The sequence below is a fragment of the Protopterus annectens genome, chromosome 3.part0 (genome assembly GCF_019279795.1).
Source record: "Protopterus annectens isolate FY-2018-M chromosome 3.part0, PAN1.0, whole genome shotgun sequence".
In the NCBI taxonomy this organism is placed as follows: Eukaryota; Metazoa; Chordata; order Ceratodontiformes; family Protopteridae; genus Protopterus; species Protopterus annectens.
In genome coordinates this window covers 1847602308-1847627691 of record NC_056731.1, presented here as the reverse complement: position 1 = coordinate 1847627691, position 25384 = coordinate 1847602308, and the positions used below count along the sequence as shown (strand labels likewise).

The 25384-nt window shown below is 38.5% G+C and overlaps 1 protein-coding gene across 1 annotated transcript in view; it reads left to right on the top strand.

Moving 5' to 3' along the window:
* The window catches only part of OBSCN (obscurin, cytoskeletal calmodulin and titin-interacting RhoGEF), a 4979884-nt gene that overhangs the window by 3853194 nt on the left and 1101306 nt on the right, over nucleotides 1-25384 (top strand). Inside the window, exon 61 of the mRNA XM_044066040.1 lies at nucleotides 5592-5858. Within this exon, the coding sequence (XP_043921975.1) occupies nucleotides 5592-5858 (267 nt within the window). The remainder of the gene's footprint in view (nucleotides 1-5591; nucleotides 5859-25384) is intronic.

The following is a 25384-nucleotide window of genomic DNA, read 5'->3' as shown; positions in this document are numbered from 1 at the left end:
TACTTACGAGCATCCAGAGAAGGCCATGTGCACATACTGACTTACATATAACCTGCAAGCTTATACATTTTACCATGAGCCCATGAGATAAGCAATGTCTGTAAAAGTTCACCAACCTGAGGTGTTACTGCAGGCCTTCTGCACACGTGCTGTGTGCGCCTACCCAGAAGTAACATAGTCAAGGTTTGTAGGACCCCTTATGCCAGGGAGTAGTGCAGGACATCAGTAATGTGGGACATTATAATATGACTGCAATATAGGCAAAGAAGAGTATCTGATGTGGTTTTGCATTCCAGAGACAAAGCAGGGGATATTGCCAAGGATTTGTCCATCACAAAAGGTAGTCTACCAACAAGTAAGCATCTCACAGAGGTTGAGGAGTTCCTGATGCTCTTGTCTGGACAGTAGGAGTGGACTGTCACATCCAGTACAGGCTTAGATGTGGGAACTGGGCAGGTGACAGCCACACGGTATTATACAGGATGCACCAGATTAGTAACAGCCATTACAGTTCTTGGATTTTATAAACACAAACTGCCTGGACCAGATTGTCAGTACTGCAACCAGGAGCTCAGACATACTGGATTTGTTCCTGACTAATATGGGAGAAAGCTGCACACTCCCCTAGTGTAATGTCCTCTCTAGTAACGTCAGGCCACAAAACTGTATCCTTTGAAGTAAAAAATAAAACCCAGAACTCCAGTTAACCCTGAAATTTTCAGGAACCTCTGTAACACTAACTTTCTACTAATAAGTGATAACCTGGCCAATTTCAAGCCTCCTTAAAACCTGAGAACACTGCTGACTCTGCGGAAGTGTTTACAGAAACTCTGTACAAGCCTGTTAATAGCTGCATAGAGATAGTTGTACCTCCCAGGAATAAGTACAGACCTAACTCAGAAAACAAGCCACTCTAGTGGAATGACAACATCACTAGGCTGTATAACAGAAGAAAGAAAATCATGGCAAAAATTAGGAGATTTATTATCCAGCAGGATAAAAGCACTCAAATCATACTAAACAAATAACTCAGAGGAAAAATAAAGTCTGACAGTGCCAAATATGAAGTAAATTTGGCCACCCAGGCATTCTTTAGCTATGTCCACAACCTCAAAGGCAGTACAAAATTGTGTGCAGAGCTCATTTTTAAAGGAGCCACCTGTACTGAGCCAGAAGATATAGTAATGCTACCAGCAGACAAATTCACCTTTAACTTTACCCCCTTTGTCCTCCTCAACCTCCTGTTTGGAAATTCTGTCACATATAATTCCCTCTCTTACCACTAGGGAATAGGTCCTCAGTGCTCTTTCAAATGTCAAGAATACTGCAGCAGTGGCCCCAGACAGTGTCCCAGGATGCTTTTTAAATAGCACGAAACATGATATATCAGGCCTTCTGGAATCACTATTTAACTGAAGCCTTCAAACAGACTTCTTGCCTCATGAATGGAGAACAACAACGGTCATCCCTCTGCTCAAAAGTGGGCCATCTACAGACCTTGGAAATTACAGATCCATAAGTTGCATTAGTCACATATGCAAAGCCATGGAAGGAACTATAATGGAATTAATCAATAATGACATAGGAAACCTCCAGACTGGACCTAATCTAATTTGGTTTTGTCAGTGGCAGGTCATGCCTACTGAATCTGCTGGACTTCTTTGAGAAGGTCATCAAAGCAATGGATGAAGGTAGAATGGTTCACACTGCTTACCTAGACCTGGCTAAAGCATTAGATACACTATCCCACTCAAGCATTGTTGATAAACTCAACAGGTTAGATATAAACCCTTATGTCACCCAGCAGATAGCCAGCTGACTCACATACAGGACCCAAAAAGTTAGAATTGGGGAACCCACCTCTGCAAAGATGCCAGTTACAAGCAGAGTCCCTCAGGGAATAGACCTGGGGCTGTTCCTTTTTGGCATTTACTTCTTTGAAGTCAAGGCAAATGTCAAGGGACTCTGACTGACGAAATCTGCAGACAATTGTGAATTAGAAGCAGTCATATAATCCCCAGATGACACTAATGTTATCCAAAAAGGGCTGTCACAGACAAATAACTTTTGTCAGAGTCATGGACTAAAACTAAAGCCAGGAAATGCATAATAATATCCTTTGGGAAGTCATCCACCCCTGGTAACTATCATATTGACAATGCACACGTAAGAGTTGACAAAGTAGTCATGGGCTTAGGGACACATGTAGACAGTAATCTAGCCTTTGACTGTCACGTCTACATTAGTGAGGAAATCATTCTATGTTGCACAACTTATAAATAACGGTGTGGCATTTAAGTCCATGGAAGTCATTGCTCCACTGTATTCAGCATTCATCAGACCTATTAGCGAGTGTAGTACCCCCTTTTGTATGTACGTAACCAGGCACATTTGCAATTAGAACATCCACAGAGGTTCCTTACTAAAAGAATACAGGGTGCAAGTAACATGTTCTGCGCAGACCGCCTCAAAGCCCTATCCCTGTTTTCTTTCTCCCACAGGCTGTTGAGGGCAGATCTATACCTGACATACAAGGCATTGTCAGTCCCCACCCTGCTGGACCACCTGCATATCCACAAAGCAAACAGCACCAGAGTTACCCATTCTAAAGACTTAATCCTTGTCTTTGATTTAAATAGGACCTACTGGACAGGCAGGTGTGTATTCCAGAGGCAACCCCCTTCTCTGGAATAGGCTCACCATCCATCTGAAGCAGATGTCCTTCCTAACCCAATTCAAATGTAACTTGGACAGTTGGATAGGGAACAGGAAATTCATCCCAGGTTTAGCAACAATGTCTCTAATGGACACATGCAGCCTGTAAGTAGTTCATTTCCCAGGCCCTTGTTATAAATGCTTCATCTCCTAAGCCCATACATTTATGAAGGGTGCCAGAACTTTGTCATGTGAGAGAGATGTCATCTGTTGAGCTGCCTTGACTCTAAACCTGTTCCTGACTTGGCATGCGCCACTTGTCAAAAAACAGCAGATGTAGTGTTCTGTGATCCAGACACAGACTTTTACCACCTACAACATTGTGGAGATGGTGAATGTGCTCTGTGGCCTACATAATAATATACAATACCTGCATGGTCTGCAGGATTATATACAGTGCCTGCCCTGGGACAGGGAGCAGATGGAGTTTCTCAGGTCACTGGCTAACATTGCATCCACCAGTGCTTCCTGAGGCCCATTGTAACCACTTTCTGGTGTGAATGATGAAGCCTTTGCACTGTTTAGCCTTAACCTGCATGAGTTAAGGTAATATCTAGTGTACAATGAGAAAAGACCATGCATTGTCTTGCATAACCTCATTATGATCCTGCATTCATCTTTTTTTTCTGTACTGTCTGTATTATGTCCTATAGTTGTGGACCAAACACTGCCTCTCTGCTGGTGCCACAATGTATTACATGTACCTCTGCTTCGCATCTGGTAATCCTTTTGCCTTTTCATCCTCTTACTGTCTGCCTTGCTGATCCTACAGCTATGGTAGACCTTAGGTTCATAGATTAGTACTAGGCTAACTGCCTTTGTGGACCATTTTAAGCCTAGCCAATTACCTCATGTAAGAATCAAACCCTGCACCTTTGGTTTATAAGGCAAACGCCTTAACCATTATGCCAACCTCCCACCAAATAAACGGCCTTTGCAGGACTTGAGCCCAGGACCCTATACACTGTAATCACAATAGTTAACCTCCAAGCCATCACAGTAGTGAATGCTGGGATGTTTCCCTGCTGCGGTAGCTATTTGCACAAGACCACATTCAATGTGGCACACACAGCAAATCTTTGGCTGCAGGTTTCTACTGAACACTGCAGTGCCCTACCAGACTTGCAAAGGCAATAGAACCTTCTCTTCAGTTAACCAAAATGCATCCCACCATATTGCATATTTTTGCATGCACATTGTTATATGCCCTCTCTGTCATAGTCTGGAGATTGCTTATGGGAGTCAACAGCCATAATTCTAGTGTATAGCTGACATTACCTGCAACACACAACAGTGATATCATGTATGGCCTGCTACCTGCTTGTGTGGTAATACCATATATTGGCCTCTGTGCCTATCTAAGTATACATTTTCCAGCCAGATGACCTTGTGGGTAGCCCCCATGCAAGAACCATTGATGTAAGTCATATGTGTAAAAAATGGGAACAAGTCTGGTGGCGCATGGTAACAGTATAAATGATGCCTTAGGAATTGCACACCAGCCGGCTGTTAAAGAAGTAGAAGTCCTTCCTTTTGGTTTATCTGATGCCCTGTCATACAATTGTGGCCTCAGTGGCAATGTGTATGCATCTAGTAGCTCCAGGGACCTGGGAGAAATGTGCAGTGCTGTAAAATACCCACAGAGTGGTAGTTCTCTCCTTTATAGTCCTTAGGAACCAAATATGCTGCACAATATACTGCATCGTAATGTTGAGGAGCTAGTGTAGGATTTGTGACTCTTGACAGTAACCAAACGAAAATTAAGGTCACACTAGGTCAGTTTTGATGAAGTCCTATTATACTTGGGAAGAAAATACTACATTTTATTTGAATAAATATTTAAGTACTGTATGGGCTCAAATGGTATTTATTTTCTTTTAACCCAGTCTCTAATGGCCTTGTCTATTTGGCACCTAGTGCGACCTCGGTTTTTGTTTGGTTATGTATTTTTTATTGGGGTTCTCTCCCAAATTTTTGGAACCTGACAGTAACCATTAGAAATGTTGGGACCCACCAGAGTGAATCCCAAAACATATAAACTGCATGACCGAAACACTAACTTACATATACTAAGTCTGAGATTTCCATTTCTAAGAATATTCCCTTTTCTCCAAGATATGAAAGTGTTGGAGTTAGTATATATATATATATATATATATATATATATATATATATATATATATATATATATATATATATATATATATATACACACACATACATATATACACACACACAGATATATATATATATATATATATATATATATATATATATATATATATATACACATTTAGGTGGTGCAGGAGGCCTTGCTCCCTCTAAAAGAAAGAAGTTTAGAGGAGAGGAGCAATGTCTGAGATTTGATGTTCTCCTGCAGTTTTGATCTTTTTTTCTTGCATGTTGGAACTCATCATTTGAAAATGCCGACATTTTAATAGGGAGCAAAGTCTGACACCTGCAATATTCCTGGAATGCCCCCTGTAGGTTGCAGAAAGGTCTGTGTAGCTAAGTGAATGCTTAGCTTCTAATGTTCAGTTCAGGAACACCATAGGAAACTTGTCCATTGGAACAGTAGACTAGCCTGCACCTTACTGCCCCACTGTCACCTCTCCATGGAATGAGTGGGCTGATGAAGCATCTAGCTCAAAACAGATTGGGTTTTAGATGTTCTGGTCTCAATGCTATGAAATTAGATGTTATGGGTTTTAGATGTTTTGAACGGGACCCATATAAACACATATATACATATATAGATATAATATATGTAGAAATATAGATATGTAGTTGTGTGTGTGTGTTTGTGTCAAATTCTAATAACATGATAGACAGTGTATGCTTGTTTTTATAACTGTACCTTTGTTCTCTTCCCTTAGCTGCACCTGTATTGTTCAAGCGCTGGCTACAGAATGAAGAGGTACAGGAAGGTAGCACAGCTAGACTGCATTGTGAGATCACAAAGCTAGGAGCTCCTGTGGAATGGCGCAAAGGAGATATGGTGATACATTCAGGTGACAAGTACCAGTTGAAACAGACAGGCTGTGTTACAGAGCTGCTCATCCGTGACCTAACACTTCATGACTCTGGCGATTATACTTGTGATTCAGGAGACCAGCAGACCACTGCCACACTTATTGTAAAAGGTAATAAAATAATCATATCCTGTTCGTTTGGATTGCTATTTTTTTGAGTCTTTTGTAAAAAAACGCATTGTAAAATAGTGTGCTGGGATATTTTTTTAGCTAAGTGCATCTTATTTTTCAAACAAGACTTTTTATATCCTTTACCTCTTTATGTTGTAATAAATTGCCAAAGCCTTTTCATTTCCACTGCATTATCAGCTGATTGCAGATTTAGTGTTACGTGCTCAGCACCTTCCTGGTGTGAAGTAGTACTGATTATTAGGAAGTTGTTTAAAAACATATAGCCCTGCTTGTATATGATAACAGTGGTAGGTTCACTGATAGTGTTTGACTTGTCATTCAGTAAATCTAGACTTGGCAAGGCTTGAGGACTTCAGCAGCCACTATGACAGTGGCTTAGGAGGAAGCGCGTGTTCTTTTGATGCTGGCAAGACTAGAAGGCTGTGGATTTTATCTCCATAACAGCTGTCTGGATTCATATTCTAGTATGACACTGTAGGCATTCTGCACTCCAGAGGCACTGTACTTCAGATGAGATGTTAAACTGATCTGTCTGTCTGAGTTGGTAATATTTTTTTTGAGTGTTAAAGGTCCCATGGCATTTGTATTTAAGGATGTCTGCAGTTAGGGGTACAGAAAATAGACAAGAGAGGGCTGGAATTTACTGAAGAAAACTGGCAAAAGTGTGTTGGGAGCAAATAACTAGAGGGTGAAAAGTAATAGAGTTGGGATAAGGCCAAGAAGAAGTTTGGACTGCAGGTTAGAGACTGAGTATAGGCAAAGAAACATAGATCTGCTTCTTCTTCTTCTTTCGGCTGCTCCCGTTAGGGGTCGCCACAGCAGATCAACTGTTTCCATTTCTTCATGTCCTCTGCATCTTGCTCTGTTACACCAGCCACCTCCATGTCCTCTCTCACCACATCCATAAACCTCATCTTAGGCCTTCCTCTTTTCCTGTTACCTGGCAGCTTCATCCTTAGCATCTTTTTCCCAATATACTCTGCATCCCTCCTCAGCACATGTCCAAACCAACGTAATCTTGCCTCTCTGGCTTTGTCTCCAAACCTTCCAACCTGGGCTGACCCTCTAATATACTTATTCCTAATCCTGTCCATCCTCGTCACACCCAGTGCAAATGTTAACATCTTCAACTCCGCCACGTCTAACTCTGACTCCTGCTTTTTTTGTCAATGCCACTGTCTCCAACCCATATAACATAGCTGGTCTCACTACCCTCTTGTAGACCTTTCCTTTCACTCTTACTGGTACTCGTCTGTCACAAATCGCTCCTGACACTCTTCTCCACCCACTCCATCCTGCCTGAACTCTCTTCTTTACCTCTCTTCCACATTCACCATTACTGTGAACTGTTGATCCCAAGTACTTAAACTCATCCACCTTCGCTCTACTCTACTCCCTGCATCCTCTCCATTCCTCTATCTTCCCTCTCATTCACACACATATATTCTGTCTTAGTCCTGCTGACCTTCATTCATCTTCTCTCTAGAGCATATCTCCACCTCTCCAGGGTCTCCTCCACCTGTTCCCTACTCTCACTACAGATCACAGTGTCATCTGCAAACATCATAATCCACGGGGACTCCTGTCTGATCTCATCTGTCAACCTGTCCATCACCATTGCATCAGAGCTGATCCTTGATGTAATCCCACCTCCACCTTAAACGCATCCGTCACTCCCACCGCAGACCTCACCGCTGTCACACCACCCTTGTACATATCCTGTACCACTCTTACATAATTCTCTGACACTCCTGACTTCCTCATACAATACCACATCTCCTCTCTAGGCACCCTGTCATATGCTTTCTCTAAATCCACAAAGACACAATGCAACTCCTTCTGACCTTCTCTGTACTTCGCTGTCAACACTCTCAGAGCAAACATCGTATCTTTAGTGCTCTTTCCTTCATGAAACCATACTGCTGATCACTAATCATCACCGCCCTTCTTAACCTAGCTTTCACTACTCTTTCCCATAACTTCATGCTGTGACTGATCAGTTTAATCCCTGTGTAGTTACTACAGCTCTGCACATCACCCTTGTTCTTAAAAATCGGTACCAAAACACTTTTTCTCCATTCCTCAGGCATCCTCTCACTTTCCAAGAATTCATTAAACAATCTAGTTAAAAACTCCATTGCCATTTCACCTAAACACCTCCATGCTTCCACAGGTATGTCATCTGGACCAACAGCCTTTCCGTTCTTCAGCCTCTTCATAGCTATCCTTACTTCCTCCTTGCTAATCCACTGCACTTCATGATTCATTATCCGCACATCATCCAACCTTCTCTCCCTCTCATTCTCTTCATTCATCAACCCCTCAAAGTACTCTTTCCATCTGCTCAACACACTCTCCTTGCTTGTGAGTACGTTTCCCTCATTATCCTTTATCACCCTTACCTGCTGCACATCTATAAATAAGGGAATCTTAAGTGAAAGACCTGCTCTAGTAGAGTTTTTAGTGAAATGTAAAACAGAAGCTGTATAAAATATTGCAAGATAACAATAAGAATCAATTGAAGGAGGTTAGGAAAAGAATGGGAAGAGAGACTGGAAAAACAATTTATTAGGGAGCGATGAGAGGACATATGAATGGCTTCCAAGTATGCAACTAAGTCCAAAATGTTTATGATTTTAACTTGGAAGTGTGTGCAAGCAGACTTCAAAGAGTTTTTCCTCAGGTAAATAGCAATTGATGGAAAAGTGATGTGGAAGAAATAAGTAACTGGGAATATGTTTTTGGGGAGTATATTGAGTTGACAGATTTTAAAACTGCCCTACAGAGTATTTTAAGGGAAATATTGGGGAGCAAATGGCTGTAACTAAGGAAATGATTCTTTTGAGCTGGGACACGGGATCTGAATTGCATGGACATATTAAGGTTGTATTAAATTTAATTATTTTGGCTGCCAAAAAAGCAATTAGTAGAAAATGGAAATCAAAATGTAAACCTACAGAATCTGAAGTATTGATTATTGTAAAAGGGAAAAGAATTGGAAGAGGAATTTTTAGAAAAGGGGAGGAGCAAGTTACAGAGAAATAAATGGAATTGGTGAGAATAATACATATAGAATAATGTTTAGGAGGAGGAGGAGTGTGGTTTAAGTAAAGGCTGAACTTGAGTGATCTTATGTAATGTTGGACTGAATGACAGTTGTTATAAAGAAACAAAATGTAGTGCATAATGTGTGTAAATGGAAAAATGTTAATGTGTTTTATTCTTTTCTATTACTGTATCTGTGCCTATGTCTTAAGTGATGTTTTAATAAAGGTGTTTAAAAAAACATCACATGGCACTTGCCAAAAGAGTATGGAGGGTTTATTAATCTAACACTATTATTTTTATTAATATATTTTGTATTTAACATTTGTTTATTGGGAAAGAGACCCAGAGAGAAACACTTCAAATGCATGTCTGGAATGTAGGAGGAAACTGGAGCACCCAGAGGAAACTAATGCAAATTCAGGGAGGACATGCACACACCACATAGAGGGTAACCCAGCTGAGAATCGAACTGGAGAACATCTTATTGTGAGATGACAATGCTGACCTCTGCACCACTGGATCACCTGCTTTTTTAAACATTTCTTTTTGAGAAGTGTAATATTCATTCAGTCTTTCCTTCATTTCAGCCTACTCTTTTTGCAGTTTTATCAGCTCATTGAAATAGCAACTTAATGATTTTTTTCTATTTTTCCAGCCTTTTGTCATGTGACTTTATATATTCTTCCAGTTTTCACTTATTTTAAACACCTATGAATGCATTTGATTTATTTTTCCCTCTAAATTATTTGAATACATTTCTTATACCAAAGCTGAAACCGAAACTGCTTTTAATGGACAGCTGCAAGACTCTTTCCATCCGGTTTTATTTTCTCCTTTTCTAGTTTTTTTCTTACATTCTCCAGATTTCTTTTTTGCTGACATTTGAGTAGTATAATGACTGGCCAGTAGTTGACTTTTACCTAAATTGTCAGCTTTCATTGGCTCTTTCACTTCTCTTGCTTCCTGCATGCTTCTAGATTCAGTGGAAGTAATAATACTGATTGCAACTGACAACAGCACTTTCTTTTCTTTGTTCCCCCGGATCATCATTGTTCTAATAATGTTGTTTAATGTTTGCTCCCCACTAAAAAAGCACATTGATCCATATATAATAACTGTGGAAAACTTTTGACATTTTTTTAGTTAGTATGTACATAAACAGTTTATAATAATCACCACACCTCACCAAAGCTATCACAATACATGTAACCCATTATATGGAGATGTTCTAAAGATTAAATTGCCTAAACCTGAAAGAGCTCCAAAGTGCATCAAAGGCACAAAGCACTATCAGCAAGTTAATCCTAACACCTGTTGTAGCACAAACCAACAGATATATGGATGCTGAACCCATAAGGCAGGCATCTAACCAACCAAACATTCTAGTTGTAGGTGGCTTCTTTGTAAGACATACAGATGCACCTCTTACTAGCTTAGCAAGGAAAAAGTTACAGTTAGTTGCTTGCCTTGTTTCAGGATCCACCAAATCACACACACATTCAAGTCCTTGAACAACAAGTACCAGTATGACTCTTTTGTACTACATGTGGATGTCAGTGACTTGATATGTACTTCCCTGGACTTCTTAAAGGAAGACAAGCTACTCTGTTTGTCCCAGGCAGCTATGAGTCTAGCACTGAGTAGTATTCTCCTAGAGTGGTGCTACAGTATGAGCAAAAAATATAATTGACTTCAGTACTTGGTTAAGTCTTTAGTGTCATTCAAAGGGGGTCCTATATTTGTTAGCCAGGAAGGATATAATTGACAAACCATGCTGCTTCAGCAGGGATGGCCTGCATCTGTCCCTTCTAGAGCTTCATTTATTATCAAAGATGTTGTCTACCCTATAGTACTTTTTTTAAGCAATGCCAAGCTGATAAACCTATCAACATTATGATACAAATAAAGGAAAATATGAGGGTATTATTGATCAATGCTAGGAGCTTAAACAAGAAACTTTGGATAACCATTTCAAATGTCAGGACCTGCTAGAGTGATTTCCAAAACATGTATACTGAAGGGCCATAAAATGGTCTTACGTATACTAAGTCCAAGATGGCCATTTCTCAGAATATTCCCAAATCTCCAAGGTATGGTGATCTTGGAGTTGGTATATATAAGTCTGGGGGTAAGGGAAACTGGTCACCCTGCAAAAAAAAAAAAAAGCTTAAAAGAGACGAACGATCTTCAAGATTCACTCTTTTCTTGAGTTTTCAGTCTTTTTTTTGGTTTGTTGGCACTTGTATTTCGATAGGGTGCTAAAACTTTGCTCCCTACAAGCCCTTCTCACCCTGGAGGAAGTATTTGTCTGTGTAGTAAATAAGACATTGTTTAAAACACAGAGAGCACTCCAGCTGCTCAGGGCTATAATGCTTTCCACATGTTTAGACCAGCTATTGCACAAGAGTGAAAAAAGGTTAAGTTGTCTCAATCTTTATAGGTTCATAGATGTATACTTGGCTAATGACCACCAGGGCCCTTATATGCCTAGCCGCATAACCCAAATGTGACCCACAAATTTGATTTATATAGGCGGTGATTTACTGGCTACCTCTGTCCATCAGAGACATAGGAACCAGACCAGAGGACTCGCATCACGGCTGGTAAAGCAGCTTCTTAATGTCCAAATAACCATGAGACAGGTCCTGTACAGTATATCAGCTAGCTATAGAGCTTCTTCTGTCACCCAAAAAGCCACACCGCCTGTCTAAAGGAACTGAAATCACTCAGTTTTAAACCCAATATCATTTTCCTAGTGTTCTAAACTGTCTGGACTGAGAAACCTACACCACCACTGGTGCACAAGCTCAGAGATTCCTGGACTTTGTCAATAGAAATGCTCTGGAACAATTAGTTAGAGTACCCACGAGAGGGAACAACATCTTAGATATTGTCCTTACCGATATTGGGTTCATCTTGCACCATCCCTTGTGTATCTTTGCCACTTCTTAGGTTTGACCATAAAGCTGACTCCTTTAAAATAAAATTAAAACCAGAGACCCTTTCCTACCCAGGGTACCTTTTGAAATTTCTCTAGGACATAGTCTTAAGTGATACATTGGCAAACCCAGTTAATTTTGTTGAATATGTGGAAATATATACCGGCATGTAAACAGCTGAATCAGTGCAGCTGTACCCTGTAGGAACAAGCACAGGTCAAACCTCAGAAACAAACCCTTTGATGGTTCCATAAACACGTTTTACAATAAAAGGAAGAGAATTTTGACCAGAAGTAAGAGTAATTCCCAGAATGAAAGACCCCTTGTCATTGTTATAAACAAATAACATAGGAGCTTAATAAAATCCACTATGAACTAGTTTGAGCAAAAATTGCCATCCAAGTCAAAGGCTATCACAATGCCTTTTTAGTTATGTTTTTAAGTTTGAAAGCACAATATGATGAGCTTATTGTGAACGATGTTACCTACATTGTGGTTTAAGATATAGTTACACACTGGCCAATAAATTCAGCTCAAACTATACCCCTGTCTCCAAAATGACTCACTTGCAACTATCACTCAAGACCAAGTTCTGAAAGCACTATCAAAAGCTAAAAATACTGCTTCATTGGGTTATGATGATATCCCGGGATGCATTTTAAATAGCATGAAGCACAATTTAGCCACCCCTCTAAAACACTGTACAGCCTCAGCCTCTATACAGGTTTTCTACCAGGTGGGTGGAGAACTACATTCATTCCCCTGCATATGGGAGGACCTTCCATAGACCCAGGCAGTTACAGACCCATAAGTCTGACAAGCCTTGTATACAAGCTATGGGAAGGAATGTGCCAGTGAGGATACTAGAACTGTTTCAGTTTGGGCTCATCAAAGGCAGGTCATGCTTACTCAATCTGAAGAACTTCTTTGAAACGTTCACCACAACAATGCAACAATGGATGAAGTTAAAACAATACACACCTCAATCCTCAACTGGCCAAGGCTTTTGATACAGTCTCTCTTGAGCATAGTGTAAAAGCTAAATAAATTGGGAGTAAATGCCTACATCACTCACTAGATTGCTAACTGGCTGGTTATTTGCCTCAGAGAACTACCACATTATTAATCTTTGAGATCTGACCTAGTTGTTCAGAATTTGGGCACTTATGTAGACAGTGACCTAACATCCAACCAGCATGTGTCTAGTGTTGTCAGAAAGTCCTTCTTTATTGTGCAACTTATAAACAAAGGTATTGTGACTAGATCTAGAGATGTCTAGCTCCCCATTTGCTTAGCCCTCATTAACCAGTCATTGATCACTGAGTATAATGCCCCCTTTGTCATGTATTTTATCCAGACACATGCAACAACTGGAATGCCCACAGAGATACCTTACTAAAAGGATGCAAGACCTAAACAATATGTCCTACATGGGTCACCTCAGTGCCCTGTCATTATACTTGATATCCTACAGACTGCCAAAGGTGACCTGTAATTGGCATACAAGGCATCCTCCAACCCAGTAAGGATGGATCTACTGCACATCAGCAAGTCATATGGTATCATAAATACCCAGTCCAGGGATCTAAACCTGTTTCAGCATCAGCAGAATGGTTTGGAGGGACAAGTATATCTCGCAGAAGGTACCACTGCTCTGAGGCAGACTCAGTATTCATGTAAAACAAAGCTCATCCCTGTCTTTTTTCAGACGCACCCTGGATCAATGGACAGGTAATAGAAAATTTACCCCAGGACTGAAACCTGTAATACTAATGGATAGAGGTACCTAAATGCTTTACCCTATGCATGGGTCACCACAAGTTATCTATGGTATGTTCCCAGTTAGTCTCACTAAGGGTAATATATAGTTGTCAGCCATGGGATGGGTAAGGTCAATCTAACACCAAACAGGCTAGATTATTTCTAGTACAAAAAGGGAAATTGACTAAGCTTAAAATGGCCCATGAGGTCAGCTAGCCTAGTACTTACCTATGAATCCATGGTTTAAAATTGAAATGTGTGTCTTCCAAGATCGCTGCACACTGATCAATAGCTTAATTTCAGCTCTCCCAGTATAAAAACAGCATCCGAGAAAAAAGGAGTCAGTTTAATTATCATTTTGGGTAAAATTCTGTTACTGATTAGTAAGTATACTGCATGGATGCCAGCAAAGAAGAAATTTAGAGAACCAGAAAGAAAATCAACCAGAAAAGGTGAAGAGAAAACAGTGGGTAGGAAGAATCTTGCAGCTGTTTAGCAAAAAGCAGGTCCAACTTCAACTTTGGTAAAGGAGATAGCTTCCAGTAATTTAGAGGAAAACAATAAATGAAATGTACTCAGAGGTGATTAAAAATAAATGAAATATTGAATGATTTCAACTCAAATAACAGTAGGCTGGAAAAATTGAAGAAACTTTAACTAGCTATTCAGGTGAAACTGATATAGCTGCAAAAATCGGAGTTTAAAATTATTTGGGGCACTTGTTCCTATGTGGAGTTTTAAACTTCATTTCTTAAAAATGTACATAGTTGCATGTGTTGGTTCTAAGTTAATAGGGGATGGGTTTGTTCTGAAACTGTATTTAGCTTTTGGAGGGTTTTCATTAAAGTCAAAAGTCTTGAAAATGTGCCATAAGAAGCAACTGTATAAATGATGGCCCTGCCATTGTGTGCATGTAAGACAAAAAAGTTGGAAAAATAACATTCTAAAAAACCTAATGTATAATAGGTGGGAACAATAGCGTTGTAACATAATAGCCACTCTGTTCATGATGTCATGGAATGTAAATGGCCTTACTGGTACAGACAGAAAGGAAGGAGTGTTAAGATAAAAAGGAAAGAGTACTGAATTATATTAAGAAATGCAGAAAGCAAATAACAGTGCACATTTGGAAAGAAATGAGCATGTGAGTATAACGAAAAAAAAACATTTCTGGATGAATAATATAACAAAAGAGGGTACACATTTGAAGAAATATATAAAATATTTAGCACGGAAGATGTGAATTCAGTAGTAAGAAAGAACTTGGGCAGAGTTTATATATTATTCCCCAATGTACAGTAACTGAGCTAGACTGTATATTGTTTATGTTTCACAAGAGCATGTGCATTTAATTGAAAACTTAATCCAACAACTATTTCAAATCATGCTGACCTTTGTGGACAGTAACATCAACCATAAAGAATATTATATTAATAAATTTGCAGAAAGTATTCTAAGAACTAAGCCAGCATGGGACTGATGTTATTGGCAGAGTGTACTAGCTGTTTCAGTGGGAGGGAAAAAAATGCCAAAATCCTGGCAAAGATATTATGATTTATTACAGGTACATTTTCCCCAATCTGCAGCTGGTCCTTCTGCTTTGCTAGCATTAGAACATGTTTTCTTTGTAGTCAGCAGTTTTCCTGACAGTCAGCTACCCACCTCCAAGAACTCAGATAAATTTTATTTATTTATTTTTTATTTTTACATTTGTTAACTGGGTTAGTCTGTCTGGGTTCTTAGAAGCCCTTTTTCAGCAGAGACTCGAGGAGAAAAGCTCCCAAAAAAAGTTTAAGTAAACCAATAGTAAGAACAAAGATAAACACAGATCACATTTAAAGTATACATACTTCTGAAGTAATTACATAACATGCAGTAAAGGTATGTATGCGGTAGCGTTATCGCCTCACAGTAAGATGTTGTCCTGTTCTATTCTCAGCTAAAGCGTCTTCTGTGTGGAGACATGCGTGAATGGGCGTACCTTCATTGAAGGTTGTGTGTCAGAGCTGGCAACTCGGCACGTAAAAAATCTGCTGCCAATCATTGGCGGACCGGAGTTCCGCTGTGGCGACCCCTAACCGGGAAAAGCCGAAAGACACAGCATAGAATGGATAGAAATACCTTACAATACATATATGGAAATTTTCACATAGTATGGCAAGAAACTAAGCAGAAATATGGTAAGACTAAGGTCAATACATTGCTGAACCAAGGTACTAGGCATGAAGTAAGTAAACATATAGATAAAGTTGTGTGAACTTTGCAGTTAATAAATAAATTAAAGAACAGTAATAAGGGATTGTTGTTTGTCTTTCGGCTTTTCCCAGTTAGGGGTCGCCACAGCGGAACTCCGGACCGCTAATGATTGGCAGCAGATTTTCACGAACGCCGAGGTGCCAGCTCGACGTTCAACCTTCAACGAAGGTACGCCCATTTGCGCATGTCTTTCGAATGCCCACCCAACCACGGGGAGGACATGCAGACTCCACACAGAAGGTACTCCCCGCACTCCAGCCGAGAATCGAACGGGAGAAACTCTTGCTGTGAGGCAACAATGCTACCGCTGCACCACCACGGATTTTAGCTGGGAATTGAGTGTAACATGAGCTAACTAGTATGGAATATGATGGAAAAAAATGTGTAGGTAGTAGTAAGAGAGAGAGCTAGAAGTGATACAGTTAAGTTAGGTTATCCCTGAATGTTTCTTGGGTATTAGTTTAGAGCATGAACATATCCAATTTGATAGGAAAAAAAGATTTAAGCTGTTTCATGAAGGCATTTTTGTCTTTAAGTAGTCTAAGGGCTAAAGGGAGTGTGTTCCAATTTTTTGCAACCGAGTGACAATAGAGTATTTTCCCAAAGGTTTTGTTTGGCTTATGAACTTCAAGAAAGCATTGATTAGATGTTCTTAGCATAGGCTTAGCTATACCACCCTTCTTCTGGATGTGGTGGAAGATGTGTTTGCAGGAGGCCACACTTAATCCTGATTCTTTGCCTCCTGCTCCTAGGCTAAGAGGAACTTATTTGGACGATTGTACAGTTGATTGCCAAGGAAAGGAAAAGGAAAACTTCTTCTTTTCATTTACAGTATGTGAGCAGTGCTAAAGATGCCCTGGGTATTCTGTGAGCGAAATAAAAGTCTAGTCTATCCTCCCTCTCCATGTGCATGCTTTCTGGGTGTGAGACTGAATGCAGCATCCAGATGGCCTTTTGACCCCGACACAAACAAAAGAATCTCTTTACTTCCATCAGTTGTCTCATCAGTCCAGGCTGACTGCAAGGACAGTCCTTCAAGCCTTGGGTTCATAGTTTTGCAAAAGGTTTCATCCACAGCTTGGAAAGTGGATGAGCCAATTCTAATAGCTTGGGCTCGGCAACTGGTACCCATTACTACCAAGTCTGAGTAGTCTGAGGCCTCCATAGCACTTGCCTTGATTCCACACCTGCTGTCTCAGAGAACAGTCACTTGCCAACAATGTCATCCTCCTCTCTCTTAACCTAAGCATGGCATATTCTGTTTTAAACCCTGGAGGGTTTTCAGCCCACAGCAAGTTTTGAATGTTATTTAAGTGGAGCTCCTACTCCTGCTTGGGATCTCAATTTTTTCTGTGTGTTGAAACTTACTCTACAATTGAGCTCGCAGCCTGCGTCGAGTTGAAATATTTATCCTGGAGAAGACTGCTTTGTTGGCCATTACCTCTGCAAGAAGGGGGTTTTTGATGCAGGCTGCCCTTATTGTGGTTGAGCCTTTCAATTTTCCATATGATAGGGTATTTTTTTTTGACTAATCCTTCTTCAGTTCTAAAGTGGTTTCTAGTGTTTAAACAAATTCATTCGTTTACTTCACTTTTATGCAAACAACAAAGGGGAAAAAAGATTGCACACTTTTTGGATATACAGGCAGTTGTGATATTATTTTTGCAGAACTAAAGGGTTCAGGCAAAAGATATTTTGTTGCTTCACCCGGGCATCAATTTTATACTTTTCTCTTCTATTACCATCTTCCTCTACTTTCTACTCTAAATTGGCAGGTTTTTTGGCAGCTCCAAAGCATTTGGCCTTTTCACCTCCCTTACCTCTGCTTTCCTTTTCTCTGCTTTGGTTAGTGCCAGTAGGTTGTAACATGAGATGAAGACAATTTAAGTACATACCTACCATAAATGGTAGATGTCGAAGATCCACATGCTGCAGTCAATCCCCTCTCCTCCCTCCCTCCCTCTATCCCATAGTTGTGTGTGGTTTGGGGGTTTTGAATACTGTATTTATTATATATACTATGTAGCAGTAGTGCAAGGTTGGTTGTTTTTTTTGCTGTCTTTTGGTTTTGACCTTTCTTTTAGGAGCAATGTGGATCTTCGAACATCTACAATTATGGTAGGTACAAAACTGTACTTTCTTCTTAGTGGGCGTTGACGAGTATAAAGTGTCAGAGAAGGGATGGGCAGGATTTAGGATTGTTTAGTATATTGTGGGCTATAAGGAGTTGGGCTTGAGGCAGTAAGTTGGAAAATTCAGACCAGTGTAAAGCCTTTAATGAGAGGCAGTGATGGGATTTGTTATTTGTAAGGTTGATTTGCAGCAAATCTGGCTACTTTGTTATATGTGGTTTCTAGTTTGGATATTAGGTTACTCTATAGATGGGTAAGAATAGGTGAAGCATTGAGTAGGGTTGGTAGAAGCAGGGATTTGGCAAGTGATGGCCTGGATGCACAGGGAAGAAAGTTTTTGTGATGGTAAAGCAGACCTCGTTTTTGGTGGGTTTTTTTTTAATTGAGCTATGAATGTGATGGTTGAATTTAAGTTCATCATCAATTATTGCTCCAAGGAGTTTTGTTAAATTATAGTCGGTTCTTCAGACCCGATCAGACCTTACAGTGATTTCTGTGTCAGAAACTTCTTTGGCCAAACAACTTGTGCCATCTAACTCTATTTCTTCTGATAAAGATGGGAAGCCTTTGCTAGGTTAGAAAGAAAGGTTATACTTCTTCCACCCTAACTTTCAGAACAGTGAATTGTCTGGCTCACATGTCTAAGTTTCTTCTGGCTTCTTTTGACATTATGAGAAAGTTAATTGCTGAATTTCCTTCTTCGGAGACCAAGACATCTCTGAATTCTTTAATATGTTCTGGGTATTGGGTAACCAAACAGTTTCTTAAATGTTCTTATGACATTGTTGATGCTGTTTCTAGTATGTTCCCAAATTTTTAATTTTCCTGAAGGTGTCAAAGCTGAGCTTTTGAATGCCCCCTCCCCTAGATAATTAGGTGCTGTTTGGCCCTTCTTCTACTGCGGTCTTTAAAAGATTTGATGAAAGAGGAAAGTTAATTCAGGAGGTTAACCATTAATGAATGAAAACAAAAAATAAAACTGCCACAACTTGACTTGTATACGGTGATAAATTTTAATCCACATAATAATTTAAAAACAACAGACTTAGCGGGTATTAGTGATTGCTGTTCTATAGCTAGTGTTTTGAAACTTAGAGCAGCAAAAGTTTAAAGAAGTTTAACTTATTCATTTAATTATTTTATTAAGCTTATTTATATGGATATAAGTTGTTGGTATGTTTTTAATGTGCATGTGATTAATATGCTATGAGTTTTACTTATTGTACTCATTTATGTTTTTTAGGGATATTCAGTTTTTATTGGCTTTATAGACTGTCTAATGGATGTTATACTATTGTTTTAAGCTCACTATTGTTGCTTTTGTTTTTAGATACTTCTTAGCATTGATATTATTTTTGTTTTTAATTGTGATCAGCTGCATTGGATTTAAATGTATTCTTTGATGTTTTAGTATACTAAGGGTTGATATATTTTTATTTAGGGTAGTCATGTGACAAAATAGGGGTATATAAAATGACTGTGTTTTTAATATGGTTTACTCTGATGTTGCCCTAGATAGGGGCAAAAGCGCGTTTTCATTTATTAGTGGTTATTCCTCGATTTTTGGGTGTTATTTAATTCAGGAGGTTACCCAAATTTTAGATCCCTCTATGCTAAAATACATTAGAAACTTTCCTTCCAGTTCAGGTTCCTTTCATGGGAAGCAAAATAAACAATCTCAGCAAGGTACAGGTAAACAACATTTCAGAAAGCAATGTCAGAGAGGTTCAGAAAGAAGAGTAAATCCTCCTAGAACCATGAATAATCTAAAAAAGCAGATTCCAAGGTGGCTGCACATTTAATAACAGTTTAATTTTAGCTCTTCCAGTGTGAAAACAGAAACTCAGCAGAGAAAACCAGTAGACTTATATTTCTGGGTAAATTTCAGTAACTGTCTAGTAAGTGCACTGCCTGGATGCCAGGAAAAAATAAATACAAAAAAACAAGTAATTACTGTGGTATCCCCAAAGTCTCAAACAACCCACAAACAAGTATAGTGGGTCCAAAAATAAAACAGTGTAAGAGGCTTCTCTGTGTGGAAGATTTTCAATCCATATATATCTAGTTAATCACTGTATATTAATCAGATCAGATAACGGTAGTAGAAGTAGCAAACTTGAACTCGTCCTAAGTCAAAAAAAAATTAATAAAAACTATATAATTTCAAATATTGTACAGAATTATTAAGTATTCAAAAGTAATCCAAGCAGGGTAGGCAGTCTGTTTCCAGCCGAAAATCCTTTATTAAGTACACAGACCTGCCTTCATTAAGCACCTGGATTTATCATTGCCTAGCTCAGTCAAATGCTTTTCTTTCTTCCTGTGTTAAGTTATAAATAGTTAAGGGTATAGTTTCATGGCAAAACTAATGACATTGAAAATAAGCTTATTGATGAAACTATAAAAAGGCCTAGCAGCTATTGTCCACCACTACATCAAACATTAGCTGCTTTCGAAGTGAAATATGAGATGGATATCAGGAAACTACTTAAAAAACATCCTAAGAAAAAACTTTATAATAACACAGGGAGAAAGAAAAGCATTGATTGAGCTAGGCAATGATAAATCCAGGTGCATAATGAAGGCAGGTCTGTGTACTTAATAAAGGATTTTCGACTGGAAACAGACTATCTACCCTGCCTGGATTACTTTCGAATACTTAATAATTCTGTACAATATTTCAAATTATATATTTTTTATTATTTTTTTGACTTAGGACGAGTGTAAGTTCGCTACTTCTCCTACCATTATCTGATCTGATTAATATACAGTAATTAGCTAGATGTATATGGATTGAAAATCTTCCACACAGAGAAGCTTCTTACACTGTTTTGAAAAAAGAAATACAGAGAACCTGAAAGAAAATGAGCCGCAAAAAGTGAGGAAAAAACACTGACTGACAAGAGTACTGCAGCTGTTCAGCAAAAAGCAGTGCAAGTTCCAAACATGACTTCCAGTAACCTAGAGGTTGTCCAAGATGGCTGCACATTGAATAACAGCTTAACTCTAGCTCTCCCAGTGTGAAAACAGAAACTCAACAGAAAAGGCCAGTAGACTTTTGTGTTTATGGGTAAATTTCAGTAAATGGCTAGTAAGTGTACTGCCTGGATGTCAGGAAAAAAGAAATACAGAACACCTGGAAAAAAATCAGCTACAAAAAGTGAGGAAAAAATACTGACTGTGGAAAGTTCTGCAGCAGTTCAGCAAAAAGCAATGCAACTGCCAGATGACTTCCAGTAACCTACAGGAAGATATAAGACAACTGCACACATACCTCATTAAAATAAATGAAACGCTGATGGGGTATATTAACTCGAACAACAAAAGGCTGGAAAAATGGAAGAAGCTTTAAACAAATATTTAGATGAGGTGATAAAGCTGCAAAAATCAGGGGGTGAAATGAAGAAAAAGCTGGCTGAATAGGAGACTGCTCAGGAAGAGATGTTTCAAAAAATATTAGAATTAGAGGACAGAGCATGTAGGGAAAACCCGAGATTTTCATCTATACCAGAGAAGGAAGGAACAGACTGCATTCATTTTATGAAAGCACAAGTAAGCAGCTGGACTGGTATTTCACATCATGAGTTGTTAGCTGAAAGGCCACATCGTGTGTATTTTCCAAACCTGGCTATGAGAAAGCAACCTAGACCTTTAATAGTAAAGATATAATCCTACCAGCAGAAGTAGTTGATTCTGACAAAATTGGGAGACAACAAAATGTTTGTGGAGAATGATTACTCGTATACCAGGCAGAAGAGGAGTAAATTCATTTCTTTATTCAGAGAATGTTGAGATGCAGGTGCAAGATTCAAACTGCGTACCTAACTGTCTTCAAGATATTCTTCCCTGGAAGGATAAAATCATTATTAATGAAGTATGTGCTAAGGAGGAAATGCAAAAGTTTATTCAACAAAAAGTGAGCTGAGAAACAGAAGGAAATTCTGCTTCTTGTTCTTCTGGTAATAAAGACCACATGAGACTGTACCTATGAAATAGTTTCCACTGTTTTCAATGGAAAATGTTGGAGAGATGGAAGGGACCATTAGAGTTGACTAGAAGAATCGAGAGTACGTTGGAAATGAAGCAGAGACAGGATTTAGGAGATGGAGATGAAGAGTAATGAAACCAGTAACATAATGTAGGATTACAATGCAGTAATTATATTTCTGAACAAGAAAATCTTGAAATATTAGACTTTTTCACAATATGTTGGACTTGTGGGGGACTCTAAAGTATATGCCCACCTTCATGTCATTAGTGTTCAGAAAAGTGCTTTGGGGTGGGGAAGAGAGGGAAGAAAGTTAACAGTAAGTAAAGAAAACATTTTTTCTTATTAGAACTGTTTTTCTGGTGTATGGGTTTCTTTTCATGATATAAAGTCAGGTTTTCTCAGTTGTTTTAAGTGAGAATGGGGATTGTAAATAGTTGTTGCTGTACTTTTTTTCCTTTCTTTCTCCCTTCTCTCTTTCTTCTTGTTCAGTTTTAAGCAATGTATGCCCTGCAATTTGAAAAAAAGGCTAGTTAAAAGAGCATGACAAAAGAATAATTAATGTGCTTTCTCTCATTTTTTTTATGGGGGAATGACTCGATCAAGAACCTTAGATTGATTTAGTAACATGTTTTAAGTGAAAGCAACTAAATAAAAAAGATTATTGAATGTTATGAGGCTTTATTCTAGCAAAAGAATGCATGCTTAGTGGCAGATCTGTATCTGGCATGGAAATAATCTGATAAAAAAACTGATAATGAGAAATTGGCTGTCTGGTTCAATTGTTTACAGTCTGGTGGAGTTGGTTGGCTTGGGGGGGGAGGAGAAACTCGCTAGGAGATAATGTTCTCTTAAAGCATTCAGGTGTTTTCCCAGCTGGGAGAGCTATAATGATTATAGAAAACCAGTTAGTACTTAGTAGAAGCACAGGCTGCACCATGCATCTTAGCATGTAACCTTTCTTTTAGGTTAACTCAAGTCTATGAGTTTAGCTGCCATTTTGGGAGATTTGTTTGTATTAAGAGGGTAAAACTTCAATATTTGAAGATGTATATAGTTTTGTTTGCTAGTATTAAATTAATAAGTTTTATGGAGGAATTTAGGGGTTTGTTTGTTTTTTTGTTTGAGTGATTTCAATAAAACAAAAAGTTTTGTAAGATGTGACATAGGCTCAAATGGATGTAACAAGAAACAACTATATAAAAAGTTCAATGTGCCAAAAAGTGTATGCATGTAACACAAAACTGGAACTAGACATTTAGCAAAAAGTTGTTATGCATAAAAGGTGGTAGTAATACATTTTTAATACAGTGATGCTTTCTGTAATATTTTTAAATATCAGTGGTGTCACAGATAAATACAGAATAAAAAGAACAGTGAAGTATATTAAAATGTAGTGTGCAAATAGTTATCTTACAGTAGACACGTTTGGAAAGAACTGAACATATGAATTTGATAAAGAAAGGTTTTCAGGATGGTTATTCAGTAGAATATCTGGGACAAAAGAAAAGAGGAGTACTTATATTAATTGCAAGATGAGCTTCTTACAGTAGACACATTTGGAAAGAACTGAACATATGAATTTGATAAAGCAAGGTTTTCAGGATGGTTATTCAGTAGAATATCTGGGACAAAAGAAAAGAGGAGTACTTATATTAATTGCAAGATGAGCTTCTTACAGTAGAAACGTTTGGAAAGAACTGAACATATGAATTTGATAAAGAAAGGTTTTCAGGATGGTTATTCAGTAGAATATCTGGGACAAAAGAAAAGAGGAGTACTTATATTAATTGCAAGATGAGCCTCAATAGTGATAGAAGAAGATAAAAAAAGATAATGATGACAGATTTGTAGTTTGCAAGAGTAGCTCCAATAGTGATAGGAGAGGATAAAAAAGATAATAATGGCAGATTTGTAGTGCTAAGGGGCTACTGGCAAGGGAGGAGAGTTACAGTGGCATGTATTTATATTTCACCTAAAAATTCTTTAATGAAGCTTAAGAAAATTCTGGGAGGAATAATCATTTTTCAGTAAGGAATATTGCTTATAGGCGGGGACTGGAATTTCATTTGTAGTAGTGAAGATGTGTCTGGGGGCCCAGAAGCAAAAATATAACAAAGGAGGTTAGATCTTTGAAGAAATTTATGAAAATATTTAGCATGGAAGATGTGAATTGAGTAATAGGAGTTTTGAATGAATTTAATTGTTATTCTCCAAGATATAAAAATGAGGCTAGGCTAGACAGAATGTATATTTCACAGGAACATGTGCATTTAATTGAAGGTCTTGATACGCACCCAATAATGATTTCAGATCATGCACCAGTAATAACTGAAATAAAAACACAAGGTAATGAAATAAAAATGAGACAGTGGCACTTTTCCACCTATCTATTGAAAAGAGAAGACGTTAAGGAATGGGTAGTGGAGATTATTCAGGAGCTATACGAGAATATAGAAATTAATTCTGAAAACATAGTTAGGGTATGGGGTAAAATTAAAATGGAGTTTAAACATAGGGTGGAAATAGAAGAAAAGGAGCTATGGTTAAGAAGTCGCAAGAGTTATTTAGAGGAACTGACAAATGTAAAAGAATTGCAGAATAGGGTGAATTTATCATAACAAGAAGTGGCTCAATTGCAGAATGCTAAACAGAAAATAAGGAAGTACCTCGATAATATACATGAGTTTAGAAAGATTGCTGTTAACCACAAAAACTTTGAGCATAATGACTCGGGCAACAAAAAGTAGAAAGGGCTGTCACCAAGCTTAAGGAGCCTATAACAAGGAAGGTAACAAGAGATCCTGTAGAGAGATTAAAAATATTTTGGAAATTCCATGAAAGTCTGTATAAAGCAGAGCAATATGGAATTCAAGAAAAGCTAGACATGGAAATATGTATGGAAGAATTAAATATGCCAAGGTTGGAGGTAGATGAGTCTCAATTACTAAAGGTTAGGATAGGAGATGACATAAAAATTGTGATGTATAACTAATTGACAGGAAAGTTCCCAGGAATAGATGGTATTCCTGTGGAAGTTTGGAAGCTAGATTAAGCTGATTAAGATCTGGAAGGTTTTGTTTAATAGTATTTTAAGAGGAGGTGAAGTACCAGCATCATGGAAGAAAGCAGCAGCAGCTGTAATACCTAAAGAGTGTAAAGACTTATCAGATCCAGCTTCATACAGGACCATTTCAATACTAAACCATGATTATAAAGTGTTCATGTCTATAACGTCTAACAGAATGGCAAAAGTAATGCCAAAATTGATAGATATGGATCAGTGTGGTTTTGTGGAGAGGAGGCAAACATTTGACAACATTAATAGAACTTTGATGATCCAGAGGGAAGCAGAATGCAAGATAATACTATTGCTGTTGA